We start from the raw sequence: 15,436 nt of genomic DNA, 5'->3' as shown, positions 1-15,436 counted from the left end.
TTATCAAACTACACACTTTATAATATTTTTTCTCTCAACTCAATTGTCTCAAATCTTTACAAATGGAGACCTATTTATAGGATTTCTTTGGAAAACAATCCAAAAACAATTTCATCATTACATAAATCATCACACACTAATTTTCAACATTCAACACCTAATTTTACCTGATTTTCAACATTCAACATTATAATTTTCAACACAAATATTTTTCACATTTTCAATAAATATAAATTTTTTTAGCGTAGGTTTATTGCAATTTTTTGTTGTTCTTTGGAGTCTACGGGCCCATGATAAACTGATAAAAAGCCCAACCCATAAATCGAAATGGAAAACGTCTTCATAAAAATTAGACCTAAATCCTAAAATTTCATCCCCATTTTCTGAGCCTTTCTATCCTGTGGAAATTGATATTTTTGGGTTCTCGGGTTAGGGTTTTCATCCACTCGATTCAGATATTGGGGAGTTTCTTCAAAATCCGAAGCTCGAAATATGTACAACGGAATAGGATTGCAGACAGCGAGAGGTTCTGGCACCAATGGATATGTCCAAACCAACAAGTTCTTCATCAAGCCGAGGACCAACAAAGTTGCTATGGAGTCGAACAAAGGCTTCGAATCGGGTGAGGGAATGGCTGGAGTATCCCGAAAAGCCAATAAGGATATATTGGAGCACGACCGTAAGCGTAAGATTCAACTCAAGCTTCTTGTGTTGGAGGAGAAGCTGATCGATCAGGGTTACACTGATGCGGAGATTGCGGAGAAGCTTGATGAGGCGAGGAAGTCGCTTGAGGCTAAGGATAATGTTGATGAAGGGAGTAATTCAGCTGTCATCCTGGAAAGGTGTTGAATTTTCTCGATTTCCTTTTTTCGTATAAGAATTGTTTCCGATATGATTTTTTTCGGTTCAGTATACTAATAATCTATTATATAGACCGTGAAGTACTGGGTATGGTATAGGTTTAAACTTGGGTATTTCGCATGAAATCCGTACATCTTTGTGAAGTAGGTAAAAATAATTGCGATTTTAGTAGGTTTCCCCCCCTTTTGTGTCCCTTTATTTGTATGGTAAAAATCAACAAGCTTGTTTGAAGGATTTGGCCATCTGGTATCAGTTGGTGTGACATTCTGGGAAAGGTTTAAAATTGAAACAAGAAGCAAACTTTTCGTATCTTGAAGGCTTCAATTAAGACCGTTGGACCTTATTTTGATAAGATGGTTTTCTGAACGGAAGTTATTGATTCAATCTGAGTGGAAAGATCATTTCATAAATAAATAATTTGAGCGAGGCTGTGTATTATTTGTTGCAAACAGAGTATCATAGTTAACTATGGTGTTGCCCTTGCTGGTTATCTTCATATAAACCACAATAAATTTTGCTCGAACATATTTATGGAGCTTATGCTGGTTTGTCCTCCAATGCTGTCATGAATTTATTCGGAAACCATTATATCTTGGCAATTAGCTTTTGAATTATGTATTGAATTAGTGTGGGTGTATTTTTTTCTGGTTAATTAGGGTTTCAGAGACGCAGACTCACCAGATTGCTGCACTGAAGGAAAAACAGATGGAAACGCTAAAAGCTGCTCTTGGAATAGAATCTGAAGGTGATAGAGAAAAGAAGCGCTATGATGCCATGGCCACAAGCATTGAAGAGGATGATGATGAGGATGAACCGAGAAATGTTCACAAAAAGAATACTGCTGATATTCGTAAGCATCATGTAGAGAATGTAAGAGATGAGAAGGATGACACTGAGAAGGTTTTTAAGACAGATACATCTAGCAGGGTTGAACCCAAGTTTCAGAGAGAGGACAAAATCAGAGGGGTACATAATGATTCATCTGACTCAGACAGCGACCAGAAGCGTGGGAGAAAGGCAAAGAGTAAACCCAAAAAGGACAGTAGAAGAGTAGTTACCGATGATGATTCTAAGATTGGTGTTCACAAGAGGAGAGAAGAGACATCAAGGACACAAAAAAAATCCGTAAAACACAACAGTGATTCTTCTGGTTCAGAATCTCAATCTGGGCATAGTTCCGATTCTGGTTCTGAGTCTGACCGTGACAAGCATTATGGAAAAGCTCATAAGCGTTGTGATTCAGATGATGACAACTGTTCTGATTCCAGCCCCAATCGTTCAAAGCTAAAGCATGCTTCAAAACGTAGACGACGTGATGATTATAGTTCTGATGAAGACCGTGGGTACAAGACTAAAAAGTCAAAAAGCAAACGTCGCAGTTCTTATGATGATGATAGTTCCGATGAAGGCAATCACCATAGTCAGAAGAGAACCCAGCCTAGGTACAGTAGGCAGCAGGTCTCTGATGTTAGTTCTGATGAAGGTCCAAAAAATAAGACTCGGAGGTTAAAAGGACCTTCGAGGAGCAAGCGGCATGATTCTGATGATGAGCTCTATGACGACAGATCGAAAAAAGATGATACGGAGAAGCATTCTAATAGAGCTGACGACACATTTAAGAAATTGGAACAACTGTATAAATCGAAGGAAGATGAATCTGGAGATGAACGTGACCGGGGAAGATGGGATGGACAACCTGATGGGAAGGCAAAAAAGTTATATCCAACAAAAGACAAGGGGAGTGGGGGTTCTGAGATTGAATTGGATAGACAGAATAAATCATATAGGGAAGAGAATAATGCCAGATATTCAAGACCACCAAGACACAGTGGAAAAAACCTTGATACTGATGACCATGGGGATGCACTACGCAGTAGGAAGGAATCACGGAATGACGATAAGAGAGATGACCATTATCGTGAATATTATGGACGAAGTAGAAGAGAATGGGGAGATGAAGAAGACCTCCGTGGAAATAAACATGACAGAGATGGAGGTAAAGATTCAAGCAGAAAACGTGAGGAAAAGTTAGAGCACCAACAGGTAAAACATGGAAAAGATGAGGAAGAGGAGCACAGGAGTAGAAAAGATGAGAGAGAGAGAGAGAACACTTTGAAGAGAGCTAGGTATGATGATGCACGTTCTACAGGAAGAAGAGATGACGATAATCGGAATGATGATAGGAGGCCTAGACACCGGTCGTAGTCCTGATCGATATGTCTTGCAATTGGAGACGAGGACGGTAAATTTAATTTCTGCTGCATCTTGCACATTTATTTGCGAATCTTGAAATTATGTGTTAAGATTTGAGTTTCTTTGCCAGAATTTTTTGATTTTATGCTAACTATATTTTTTGTGGAGTTTCAATGTTCACACCAAAGGAAGTTGAATATTACTGGATTTACATCCTAATAACATCAGCAGTTGATCTGGCCATATAGGTATTTCATGAGTCAACTCCCACACTGTTCAATGGCAAAATATATGTTACACAGGGAGAAGAACTCTCGATGTAGCCACTGTCCATCTAGACCATGTCTGGAGGTGGAATCCACCCCGATCCAATGGCTATCTTTCACAGGGAGTATTTCCTGGTGTGGCAAAGCCATTACCCTGTTCACTTAGGCCTACTCATCATGAAGATTTTAGCTTGCAGTGCAATTTTCTCTATTTTATGTTTCAATCACTTAGGACAGGATCGTGTATCTGTTGTCATCTATAAGACCAACATGGGCACAGACTGTCAAGTTTGTGTTATTTTTTGCTTCCGATTTTTCTCTTGATCTGTGTGCTTTGTGAGCCCATCATAGCATTTTTTTAAATTACCACTTGTAGTCATATAAGCTGTTGACTCACTCGGCCATATAGTGGTCATATAAGCTGTTCGCTCGCTTGATTGTAAACAGTTCAGCATTTTGAGTTATGGTCTGTGGACAAGTTATATGTACAAAATCTATTTATTATTGAAAGTGCGGAGACATCGACTATTGATGAGTCAAGTTCCTCGTGGATATGGTTTGATACAAAACACTTTGTTTTGACATTCGATTTAATACAAAATGCATAGTCTGCGGACAAGTTATGTTTCATTTTAGAAAATACGAAATCTATTTATTATTGAAAGTATGGAAACATTGATTATTGACGAGTCAAATTCCTTGTGGACATGGTTGATACAAAATGCATTGTTTGACATTCGATTTAATTTTCTCTGCAGTGGAATTATCTTGGTGATGGTAGCTGGTACATGTGGTGAACTAGTTAAGATCTGCTCCTGGTGCAGGCAAAATTTTTTGGATCGTTCTGTATTGAATTCTACTGTAAAAAGAGCTTGTAAGGAAGTGCTTGCTTTTGTTCGTGCGTTGACTTTGATATGTATGATGAATTGGTTTGCGAATGTATTGCATTTTGTGAGTTCCTACCTTTTTTTGCTTATCAAGTGTCTTATCCATTGTTATTCAAGGAGTTCTAAGCTTTGTTGGTTCTTCAGTGCTTCACAAGATCCACAAAATTGTCGGCTGTTTAGAACTAGTGGATCGTGTTCACTAGTAGCATCACTATAGCACGATAGCAATTCAAAGATATAATTGTTGCTTTACAGAAATGGTCTTACCCTCTAATCACTGGCTCCCTATAAAATTAACATCATTTGCTCCTGTAGTTTTAATGTTAGATAGTTTCAAGGCGGCCTGAAATCGAAGAGTTCAAAGTCACTGTTGGAGGTGACTACGAACGTTTGTAAAATGTATCTATATGATAGTGAATGCTCGGACATAAAAACTGCCCCGTACAAAGGAATATTTTATTTTTTAACGTTGGTCAACTATTTGTAGGTCAACTATTTATGTAAGAAAATGATATTCTCAAATACACATCATTTTCTTAAATAAAAAAGTACCAAGTTTATTTTAGGAATTTCTCCCATATAATACATATGCATGTGTTACGATCAAACATTTATCACTAGATTAAAAGTTATAACTGTTAGTCATGGTGCTACTTTATTTTTTATAATCATGGCAGTGTAGAGTGCACATACTTGGATGTTAATACCTCGGGCTGTTAGTTCTATGAGTTCGGAGAGGTGCGTATTACGTGCTGATGTTGTCTCATAGTCCTTATATATCAATCTTACATTTTCTTTATCGTCGTCTCTCTCCCCATTAGAGTTGATGTAACTATTTTACGGTCCACATAGCCAACCAGATCAAGTGGGACAACGTCAGCGGCTTGACGCACGAGAACTTCTCCGAAAGTCAGTCATCCTAGTACTACCATCACTCATACACGCTTAACGCAAGATCCCCCAAGAAGTATATAAATATATTTATTGGGAGACTTGAATTCATTACTTCGCTCTAATATCAATTGTTAGAATCAAACGCTCACCACTAGACCAAAAGTTATAGCTGTTAGCCAAGATGCAATTTTATTTCATTATACTCGTGACAGCGCAGAATGCACCTATTTAGGTGTTAACTGGTCGGGATATCAGGCCATGAGTCCGGAGAGGTGCGTTTCTATCTGTTGATGTTGTCTCATATCCTTTAGAGATCAATCTTATTATTTTCATATTGCCGACCTTGTTCTCAGGAAAGATAATAATACCCATTAGGATCTGACATCACTTTTGTATGGTCTACGTAGTCAACCAGATCAAACGACGGAACGTAGTTTGACCCATGAGAACTTCCCAAGAGACTCACTCATACTAATACCACTCTCACTCGTGAAAGATCAAGCCAAAACAATGCTAAGGTGAATGTATGACTATAAATACAAGGGTTTAAAGTTGAAAGGATAAAAAATTATATTAGAGCTGTACGTAAAGTGAAAGTGGAGGATAAAACTTTATTAAATGCAATTTGTTTTGTACGTGAATATTTCCAGGACTTTCAACTGCTGATACTGGCAGCATTGTGAATGGTTGTGTATATATCTGCACCAAATCATCAAAATTAATATGAGAATATAAAAGAACCAGCTCAAGGATTCGTGATAAAATAACTGGGCTCTATGCAACGAACACATGTATCCAGCCCGCAGGCTTCCTGCAATTATCAGCTTCATAAAATGGCCCTTTTTAGCATGAAAATGGTATAATAAAATTAGAGTAAATTAGCTCAAGTAACAACCTAAAGGGCAAGATTTAACTTCACATCGAAGGCCAAATATGGTCTAGCATCAACTAGTTTCCCATTTTATATGATTCCTCATGAAAGCTGCAAAGATTTGAAAACAAATTGTGGAGGTCCAATCCAATGAACATCACTATGATGCAGAACGACAAGAGTATGATCCGTTTTCTCAAAATTTATAAACTATCGAAATTAAATGTACCTGAGAAGTGTTCATTCTGGCGTTCCATTACATCAGAACCCTCAAACTGCAATCCACAAAAGTTCAACATGATGTAAAGAAAAATGACTCCAACCAAATAGATATGCAGCACAAGATTGAACAAATCCTTATCACTGCACTCAAAGATGTAGTCGGAGGTCTTGTTACCATTCAAATTTTTTAAACTATACAGGAGTTCAAACAGTGAGATTTGATTGTTGTGTCAAACAGGACAACAGTGGCAGTTGGTGCTACCCAACAAAATGCGCATTAACCAAAATATATTAGAGCCTGAACTCTTCTATAAATTTGGAACCACTAATGAACCAAAAGGCAATTCTACTTCTGTTTCATTATCCTATGCTTACCTTGCAAGACAACATCTCAAATATGCAATCTTCACTTGTTGGAGTCACTTGCAAGTCTAAAACGGTGCAACCTCAAAATTGAAAATTTTAATCTGCGGCAGCATGCACCTGTGTATATCTGATATCATTAATCGAAACAATCTTTGTGCAAGGGACTTAGCAATAACATGACACAATTTTATCTGCTGGTACTAGTCAGAAAATAAGTTTTATAGGAGTCACTGATACACCTGTATTAATACTCCATCAATCAAGTTGTGCGTGAAAGTAAATGTAATCTTAACTCAATGTTTTTTTAACCAATATATTTTGGTATTTCAAGAGGGGACACAGTGAAAACTGGTTTCACAACTTTTCCGAATAAAACATTATTTTTTAGTCAAGATACTCCATATAAATTTGGTTACTAAACAGACACCAATAGTGCGTAGTCTTGTATTAGGGACAAAAAGGTTGTAACTTTTGAATCACGTAACAGTGAGAGGTGTCATATTAAGCAATATTTCAGTCACTTGGTTACGGTGAAATTAGAAATTCTAAAGAAAATAGTTTGTGATGCCTGAGATGGATTCAATAGAAATGCAAGGATGGTGGTCTCTCAAATGAAAATAGTTCAAATTCACATGTAATATACCATAAGTTCCACCTTAAGAAAGTACAATAATTCCCTCCCAAACAAATATCAAGGGTCCATCCCTTCAAGGTGAGAAATTCTCCACAATCCACTTATCAAATGTTACTAAAATTACAGATTTCACCACCCTTGTTGCAGAACTTCATCAAACACTTGCTTACCAATGGATGAGGAAATTTCACATTTCAAGCCCAAGAATGCTATCATTTACGACGTTCAATTTATGTGTCCATCATACATCAAGAAAAATGAAGTGAAAATATAATAATGAATTACCTATAAACATTGGAATCAAGGACTCACAACTCTGCAAGGCCCTTCTATTCAAGATTGCTTCAATCCCAGAAGGATGGCTAAAAAATTTACTAATATGGTAAATGATATTGCCACCATAAGCATCAGCATAATCAGGGAGCTTGACTCTCTCCTTCTTTCTTGCAGAAAGATTTGCACTCTTAGCGTTTGACTCTGATAACTTAGCTTACTTTAAACTCAATGTCATTCCCCCATGTCTCCTCCTATAAAATTACACTAAATACTCAATCTTTAGCCCGAAAAAAAAAAAAGAAAAGAAAAAGGACTCAAACGGGATAATCACTAATCAGTAGCTCTTCGAGCTTAAAAAAATTCAATTTGAAGCATTATTTCTAACAAGACGAGTGTCACTCTCGTTCCACTTTGTCCCAGCACAAACACACACAAGAAAATACGACTGAAAGGGTATAAAATACCTGGTTGTGGAGGTGAAGGATTCTTGAATAAGATGGCCAAGTAATGGAGAAGATGCAGAGTGGTACTTAGTTGATGCCATCAATATTTATATAATTAATAGCTTGTAGTAATTTACAGTGCCATAGATGAACAGAAGAGGAAACAAAAAGGTCGAGTTTTTCTACAAATTTTTAATGTTTTGATTGACTTTGGAAGTGGGCAGTTGGGGAAGGCAAATTTTTAGGCTCAGTGCTCTCCAATGAATTCTCAATAGAAATATCTGCTTGATCCTTCAAAGTAGTAGGCCTTAGTTCTCCAAATTTTGTTTTTAAATAAAATCATGGAGACTTGAAGCATACGAGTTTTTTTTTTTCGGTTCCTTTTACTTTCAGATTTTTGTAGAATAAATGTTAATTTTATGAAATTTTCAAAGCATGTCCCAAGTGTATGCAATATGTTCATTGTTTATTTAACCATCCTAAACATAAACAAGACTAGAATTAAACCGAACTAATTTTGACAAAAATCAAATCAAGAAATATGGAAACAGAAAACATGAACCCATTTGGCGAGTCGATGTTCGTTTTTTTCTTCCTAAATCCACAAGACCACAAGTCCACCACCAAACAGAAAGACTTAAATAAAAAAATTTAAATAGCCAATGGTGTTGGTATTAAGAACAAGTACCGGTTAAAACAGAATTTAAAATCAAACTAACCAATTTTTTTTTAACAAATTTATCTCAACAGACCCAGATTAATTAGTAAAACCAAACCGATGAAAAATCAATTATTTTGTTTCATAACCACACTTTTATAATTTTTTCTAATAAATATATTTCAATAAATAATGTAGCATAAAAATTGAATTAGATAAATTTAAATTTTATTTATTAAAATAAATTATTTTTACTACTATTGTCTAGTAAAATTTATTATAATTTTGTAATATTTATGTCTCCTAAACTTTATTAAAAAAATTAATAATATTACATTTTTCTATATATAAAAGTCCATTCATTCAGTTTAACCTAACTTTTAATCTAAAATCTGAAACCAAACCTAACAAACAGATGCTTTTTTAAAAGACAAAAACTTGTATGTAACGATCTCACGGATAAAATATTTTGTGAGACGAATATCTTATTTGAGTCACCCATGAAAAAATATTACTAAGAGTATTATTTTTTACTGTGAATATCGGTATGGTTGCCCATAGATTCGTAAGAACGTCTCACAAAAGACTTGCTCTTTTTAAAAATAAAATCACACTTCCGCACTGACAAACCAAATTAACAGAATTCAATCGAATAACCGATTGAATCAATGTTTTACTCACCCTTGGCAGAGATATAGCTTATTCCAAGGCACCAAATCTTGGGATCAGAACATGAAGGTTTTTGAACATACATACAATGAAAAACAAAATGAGCGTTCTCAAGACATCACCATATAATACCTTAACAAATGAAAAGCTCAAACGATTCTCATGGTTATGCTCTCTTTGTTTAGGACACATAAAATAACATTTAAGACCTAATTTCAAGATCAAGTACTGGTTGCTACGCAGAATAAAACTTGAACAGACATTTTCAACCGGAAAGCAAGGCTAAATGCTCCCTTCGATGGTGGACTGAGAAAATTCTTCTCCATTTTTCAGATTAGCGATCATGCAGTTACTGAGAATTTTAGTGTCGTTTTCTACCGCCAACTTTTCCTTTACCCTTGCCCTTTTTTCCGCCCTTCTTTTTATTCCCTTCACCAATAGCATGCTTGATGTCTTTGTCATTAACTCGAGGAGTGGAACGTTGTAGCAGGTGGTTGACATCAAGGACGCCATTTCTGAAGTGACCTTCAATTGTCCTAAACACTCGGTCCCCTGGTTGACGCCTCTCTACTGCCTTTTTAGTGGAACTGCTGCTAGTATAAACTCCAAATCTTCTTAGGATGGCATTCTGAAATAACAATTGCTTAGCAATGTCATCGTTGAAAAGCACGATGTTACATAATCACAGCCAGGGATAAAACTGAAGAAAATGTTGGCGGTAACCTCTTCAAGCATTTTTCCTTCTCTTTCCTTCTGTTTCTTCATTGCAACCCGTGCCACGCTAAGCGGTAACCGATGCCTCTTTGGGGGCTGTTAAAGAAACATATAGTTAATATATGAACATTCCAAGCTCAATTATGCAGCAACAACCCAAGGACAAGCAAAGTCACCTTTCCACCTAGAGAGACTACTTTCCTGTTCTCCAAGTCCTTCTTTTGTTTCCATGTCATATGAGAGGATTCTGAAGTACATTCAAGTAAGTAGGTAACAACATTAATTCAGTGTATATTTTGGAAACAAAAACACCCTCAATTTGGGATCTATTAAATGTCTAGTTTGCAGTTTCGAGAAATAGAGAATAGGTTGAACCACATAATATTTGAAACAACGAATTTCTGGGGTAATAGTACACATCTTCATTAATTAATCAAAATCAAAACAGTGTCAAACAAAGCAGTGATTCCCCCAACGTATAAAATGCGACAGAAGTGAAATCGCCGTAACAAGAATACAAAAGGGAACCATCTTCAAGCCGAAGAGGTCGGTCAGGTTGCAACAACTTTCTAAGAAATTTTAAAGACTACATGAAACAAACATTATATCGGAATATCAATCAAAAATATTAAATGTTCGAAATACCCAAAAACTCAATATCTTTCAGGATAGACTTGATATCCACTTTTGGTTCCTTGGAATCCTCAGCAGCGGCCGAAGATCGTGCATTGCCTCCTTGCCCCTTCTTAGCCATTTATATCCTTCTTCTTACTTGCAAAGGTGAAAGGAAAACAAAATAATAACAGCCTAATTCAACAAAATAATTCGAGAGCAAATAAATATAAAATGTTATGTACTGAATAAACAAAAAACATAATAACGTCCATGAATTGCTCACAAAAAGATTCATGGTAAATATACCATAACATTATGCATAACGAAAGGAAGTTCTCGTAGAATAGCACAAGAACAAGAACAAGAAGGAACCACACACTGAGACAATTCCCCAAATTGAAAACAAGAACCGGTGAATAGCCAAGTAAAAAAAAAAAAAAAAACTTCTGCTACTTCAACTTGTCACGTTTCACCCTTTTTCCCATCAAATATAGCATAACCAATCACATGTTTTATCACATTGGATGTCATGAAACAAGTTTAAGCTGAATTTCCCACCTAAATTATCAAATTTAAACCATTTGTCTCCAACTACAATTATGTTTTCCCCCAACTGGCAAGACCCTAACAAAAAAACACAACCCTTTGTGAAGCTATCAGCGAGATTTTTTAACAATCCAAATATGTACACAGAAAACCTGAAAGAAGCATCGGAAAGGCAAAACCTAGAAATCTGAAACTAAACCTGAAAATCGAAATACATGAAACTTGAGCGGATCGTTATTTCCGCCGCACACCGACAGCCACCGCTTTAGAACTGTGGCCCAATACATTAAATCTAATATGATGATCGCAGCCCAATAACTCATTCGGATATTGGGCCAATCATTACTTCTCTACGAGTGATAAAAAAAATATTATGATAAAATATATGGTTTTTGATACGATTTTAAATCGAAAAAATAATTTTTTGATTTGTATTATCATCACCAAATTATCGTCATCATATGTTAATAATTACTAAATCACCTATAAAATAAATAATAAATAATTAAATATTTATAAAAGACTATATTGGAATAATTTGAATGGGATATATTACATAAATAAGTTCGGATACATTATATTAATCGTTAAATGAAATTGAATTAAAACTTGTAAACAATTTGTTTTGTCATTGAATTTTAATAATAAAAAACTAATAAGAATAAAAGTTTTACACTAGATTTTCTTTACTTAATTATTTTACAGGCTTTATGAAAAATGTAATTTATATTATGCAGATTTAAAAATATATATAATTATAAGTGCAATAAGTCCAACGGTAAAAAAAAAAAGACATTTATATTATAAAAATAAATAGAGGCAAAAACTTGTGTGAGACGGTCTCACGGGTCGTATTTTGTGAGACGAATCTCTTATTTGGGTCATCTATAAAAAAAGTATTACTTTTTATGCTAAGAGTATTTATTTTTATTGTAAATATCGGTAGAGTTGACCTGTCTCATAAATAAAGATTCGTGAGACCGTCTGACAAGATACCTACTCATGAATTGAATAGTGTTTTGTGGAGAGTACACAGTAGAATTAATAACTTGGATGTAATAAAATCGGAATACATATATTACAGTAAACATATTTTATATTATTTTAAAAAAAACAAGGCATCACAGTAAACATATATTATATTATTTTAAATATATATTCAATTAAAGCTAGATTTGAAAATCATATTATTTTTAGCAAAAATTGGTGAAAATTAATTAATGGTTTGAGGTAAACATTTTCATTTTGAACTAGCTCTATCAGAAATGATTTTGTGAAATACGTAGCAATATTATTGTTAACAAAATAAAATTCATAAATTAAGGTAATAAATAATTGTGAAGTTAAAAAAAAAAATTGCTTCCACACAATGAATAGTATATAGGAGGTTAATATCAAAGTCTATCGAACTGATCAGCTGAAGACCAAGTGAACTAAAAGATAGTTGAGTAAATGAATATGAAGAATCAGTTGGACTACTCAGAGTTACAAAGCTGAATTATTGGATAAAGTATTTCGTACCAACAATACCTGATTTGTCAGTAATACTCAAGTACTACCTACAATGTACGATTGTCAGCAAGGACGATGAACTGGATAAAGACGAGATTAACGAATACTATATTTGGAACGGATATAATTTGATTTTACTGACCATTAAATCAAATTCTATAAATAGAGGAACTTATCAATCAGTTAGGCTCTCTGGATTCATTGCATAAGTTCAAGTGTTCAATCTTTCAAGAGAACAACTGCTTACAAGATTTCTTAGCACACACTTAAGTTATACATCATATAATTGAGAATCAATTTGTGCTTAGTATTTTCATTTCGAATTACTTGTAAACCGACAGTTATTGTACTTTTCAATATTGCTTAGGTAAGTAAGTTAAACTAGGAGTTTCAATTAGACAATAATAAAGTCCTACTGAATCGATTTGTTACAAAAGCTGTAATCTTCAAAAGCTTCTAATAATATCATTCTCTCAAAAAAGGGGTGACGTCTGAGCTATTCAAATATGCGAACATCCAGAAACATTTTTGTGTTATTTACATTTCATCCAGTTTACCATTGATAACTCAACGGTCTTTCTTACTTAACAATTTTTTGGTGTTCAATATGTCATTCTAGCTTCTTTTCGTACAAAACTTATCTGATTAGCCAACTGATATTGACGAGAATTACAAAATTCAAAGTTGCTAACCCAACCAAATTTTCGGACAAGCTAGTGTGATTGTTTATTCAACACCCGCTTCTAACCAATAACTCGATCCTAATAGATGGTATTTTGACAAAAGGCCTACTTTATTATAATATCCAAATGATATGGTATCGCACCTTGAGGAAGGGATACATCATCATCCACTTACATGTATAGTCCGACTTTTATCGGGCTTACGGTTTACAAAACATGAATCAAACATAGGTTACGGTTGGCATGTTTACTGGTTATGGGGTTCGGTCTGGTTCCGGATCCACCAATGTCAAAATTAGTAAGAATCATTCCAATCCAAATCGGTTCATGTTCCAAGGTACAAGTTATATACCTTGGAACCAATCCGATCCACTACACAAACCGGTAGTGGATGGACCGGTTCCGAACAATTTTTTTAATTAAATTATGGACATGAGCAGGTACGCCCTATGGCTCATATCCCATGGCTCGCACTTACTTAACCAACTTGTCTTGCCTCCACCACCTATCTCATGGGCCGACATTACGACTTAGAGCTAGATCCAAACCTTAGTTCTTGTCTATAGACTCAAATTGGGCCTACAAATGTGATAGGCTAGCTTGTGGGAGATCAATTAGTTAAATGATTTATTTTTTTGTTGAGTTATTTCTCTGTCGAGTGGTTGTAAGGTATCAGAGTCAAGTTTATGTATCTTGACTAACTCTTTTCTCAAAGTTCTGGTACCACCAGAACCACCTCGTTTTGTAAGAATATCTATTTTTCCAAATTCTACATGTTACAAAAGAGTCGTTTGTACATGTTTTTAAAATTTAGAAGTGATCTCAAAGGGTCCGACGTCATCAAATTCAATAATGTATCCAAAATCTTAGCCAAATTCTAATGCATGCACACCCGGCCGCCGTGCATCTCCATCACCACCATCGATATTATGATTTGAAGTCGACATCATTGAAATAAAATTTAGTGAGTGTATAATAAATAATAGCAAGTAGAAAATATGTAAAAAAATAATAACAAATATGATATTTAGAACAAAGAAATTTAGAATTGGAAGAATGAGATTGTTTTGGGAAAATGTTAAAAATAACCACATATTTATACTTTAATTTGGAGGGGGTGAGGGAAATAATTTGCAACTTGGTTCTAGTCGTTGGGCCAATGGCTGTTTAATTTTTTTTATTTTTAATTTCAAATCGGTTTCAACCGTTTTTTTTTTTAAAAAATCGCCTCAATCCATTTAATAATGGATTCGGAGTGGTTTCGGAACTCGTACGGTCGAACTGATTCCGGTTCCAGTCAAGTTCTGGGTCGAACCGACCCATTAAGCATGTCTAAGTTACGGTATGATAATGAAACAATAAAAACCTAATCATGTGAACCAAACATAGCGTAAGGCCTAAGCCAATGTTTGTCATGGACGATGAGATAAACATTTTTACATCATTCAACATTTAACTCAAATTTTATAATAATTGAAGCTAAAAAATAATTATTATATTTCTATCTTTAAATTTATGGTCGTTTAGCGACGGTATACAAAGATCGTCGCTCATTTAAGCGACGGTTATATCATAACTGTCGCTAATTTATTGCGACGGTTTTTGACAAAATCGTCGCAATATATAGCAACGTTTTATCAAACACCGTCGCTATATTTAGCGAGGTTTATTTAAAAAACTGTCGCTTTATTCACCGACGATCTTACAAAAAACAGTTACTTAATGAAGCGACGGTCTAGATAAACCTAGTAAAAAACAATGATTAACAAAATTAATAATCTACTATGCTAAAATTCATAAATAAACTACTACACAAAAATCAAATATTAAATTTTCTGTAAAGAAAACGCTTTAAAAAACTTACGTGCACGAATATATGTAGATTAAAGTAACACTGGAATATCACACCAACGAGCAAATCTACGAAATTAATACGCAAAAATGTTAGTACCATATAAAAAAATCGAAACTGTGAAAAAATTGATAGATTTCCGTTAATATCAGAGAAGAAAGGCGAAAATCGCGCGAAAATGTTCGCGAAGCTCGGTATATAAAGAATCAAAGCGAAGGTTTTAGCAGAATCCGTCGCTCTTAGCAACGGTTTTAAGATAAACCGTCGCCTATAG

General features: G+C 34.8%; 2 protein-coding genes and 1 long non-coding RNA gene across 7 annotated transcripts; 1 reads left to right on the top strand and 2 right to left on the bottom strand.

Moving 5' to 3' along the window:
* Positions 1–336: 336 nt before the first annotated feature.
* Positions 337–4,296, top strand: LOC142542980 (uncharacterized). The gene is made up of 3 exons (XM_075649927.1): positions 337–842; positions 1,518–3,103; positions 4,079–4,296. The coding sequence occupies exons 1-2, from the start codon at positions 493–495 to the stop codon at positions 3,064–3,066; spliced, it is 1,899 nt and encodes a 632-aa protein (XP_075506042.1). The 5' UTR covers positions 337–492; the 3' UTR covers positions 3,067–3,103; positions 4,079–4,296.
* Positions 4,297–5,568: 1,272 nt separating this feature from the next.
* LOC142542979 (uncharacterized) lies at positions 5,569–8,218 on the bottom strand. Its single transcript, XR_012819609.1, has 4 exons — positions 7,480–8,218; positions 6,570–6,677; positions 6,202–6,247; positions 5,569–6,083 (listed from the first exon to the last, which is right to left on the bottom strand). It is a non-coding gene; the product is annotated as an uncharacterized LOC142542979 (long non-coding RNA).
* Positions 8,219–9,338: 1,120 nt separating this feature from the next.
* On the bottom strand, positions 9,339–15,250 carry LOC142542978 (uncharacterized). Of its 5 annotated transcripts, none has more exons than XM_075649922.1 (5): positions 15,175–15,250; positions 10,600–10,721; positions 10,131–10,201; positions 9,964–10,050; positions 9,339–9,868 (listed from the first exon to the last, which is right to left on the bottom strand). In XM_075649922.1, the coding sequence occupies exons 2-5, from the start codon at positions 10,706–10,708 to the stop codon at positions 9,602–9,604; spliced, it is 534 nt and encodes a 177-aa protein (XP_075506037.1). In that variant the 5' UTR covers positions 10,709–10,721; positions 15,175–15,250; the 3' UTR covers positions 9,339–9,601. The 5 variants fall into 5 exon arrangements, with proteins under 5 accessions (XP_075506037.1, XP_075506041.1, XP_075506036.1 ...); XM_075649926.1 differs by lacking the exon at positions 15,175–15,250 and adding an exon at positions 11,268–11,416 and having other exon boundaries at positions 10,600–10,715; XM_075649921.1 differs by lacking the exon at positions 15,175–15,250 and adding an exon at positions 11,315–11,383 and having other exon boundaries at positions 10,600–10,725.
* Positions 15,251–15,436: the final 186 nt, after the last annotated feature.

Source organism: Primulina tabacum, chromosome 4 (genome assembly GCF_025594145.1).
Source record: "Primulina tabacum isolate GXHZ01 chromosome 4, ASM2559414v2, whole genome shotgun sequence".
NCBI lineage: Eukaryota > Viridiplantae > Streptophyta > Magnoliopsida > Lamiales > Gesneriaceae > Primulina > Primulina tabacum.
Note: the sequence above shows the minus strand (reverse complement) of the source record. Positions and strands in the feature narration are given on the sequence as shown.

What these genes read in the sequence shown, in the direction of transcription:
- LOC142542980 (XM_075649927.1), top strand. Translation starts at nt 493, where the DNA reads ATGTACAACGGAATAGGATTGCAGACAGCGAGAGGTTCTGGCACCAAT. An exon ending in TCAGCTGTCATCCTGGAAAG is followed by an intron (nt 843 to 1,517) that starts GTGTTGAATTTT and finishes CTGGTTAATTAG; the next exon opens with GGTTTCAGAGACGCAGACTC.
- LOC142542978 (XM_075649922.1), bottom strand. Translation starts at nt 10,708, where the DNA reads ATGGCTAAGAAGGGGCAAGGAGGCAATGCACGATCTTCGGCCGCTGCT. An exon ending in GAAAGATATTGAGTTTTTGG is followed by an intron (nt 10,202 to 10,599) that starts GTATTTCGAACA and finishes AATGTACTTCAG; the next exon opens with AATCCTCTCATATGACATGG. An exon ending in TAGTCTCTCTAGGTGGAAAG is followed by an intron (nt 10,051 to 10,130) that starts GTGACTTTGCTT and finishes TTTCTTTAACAG; the next exon opens with CCCCCAAAGAGGCATCGGTT.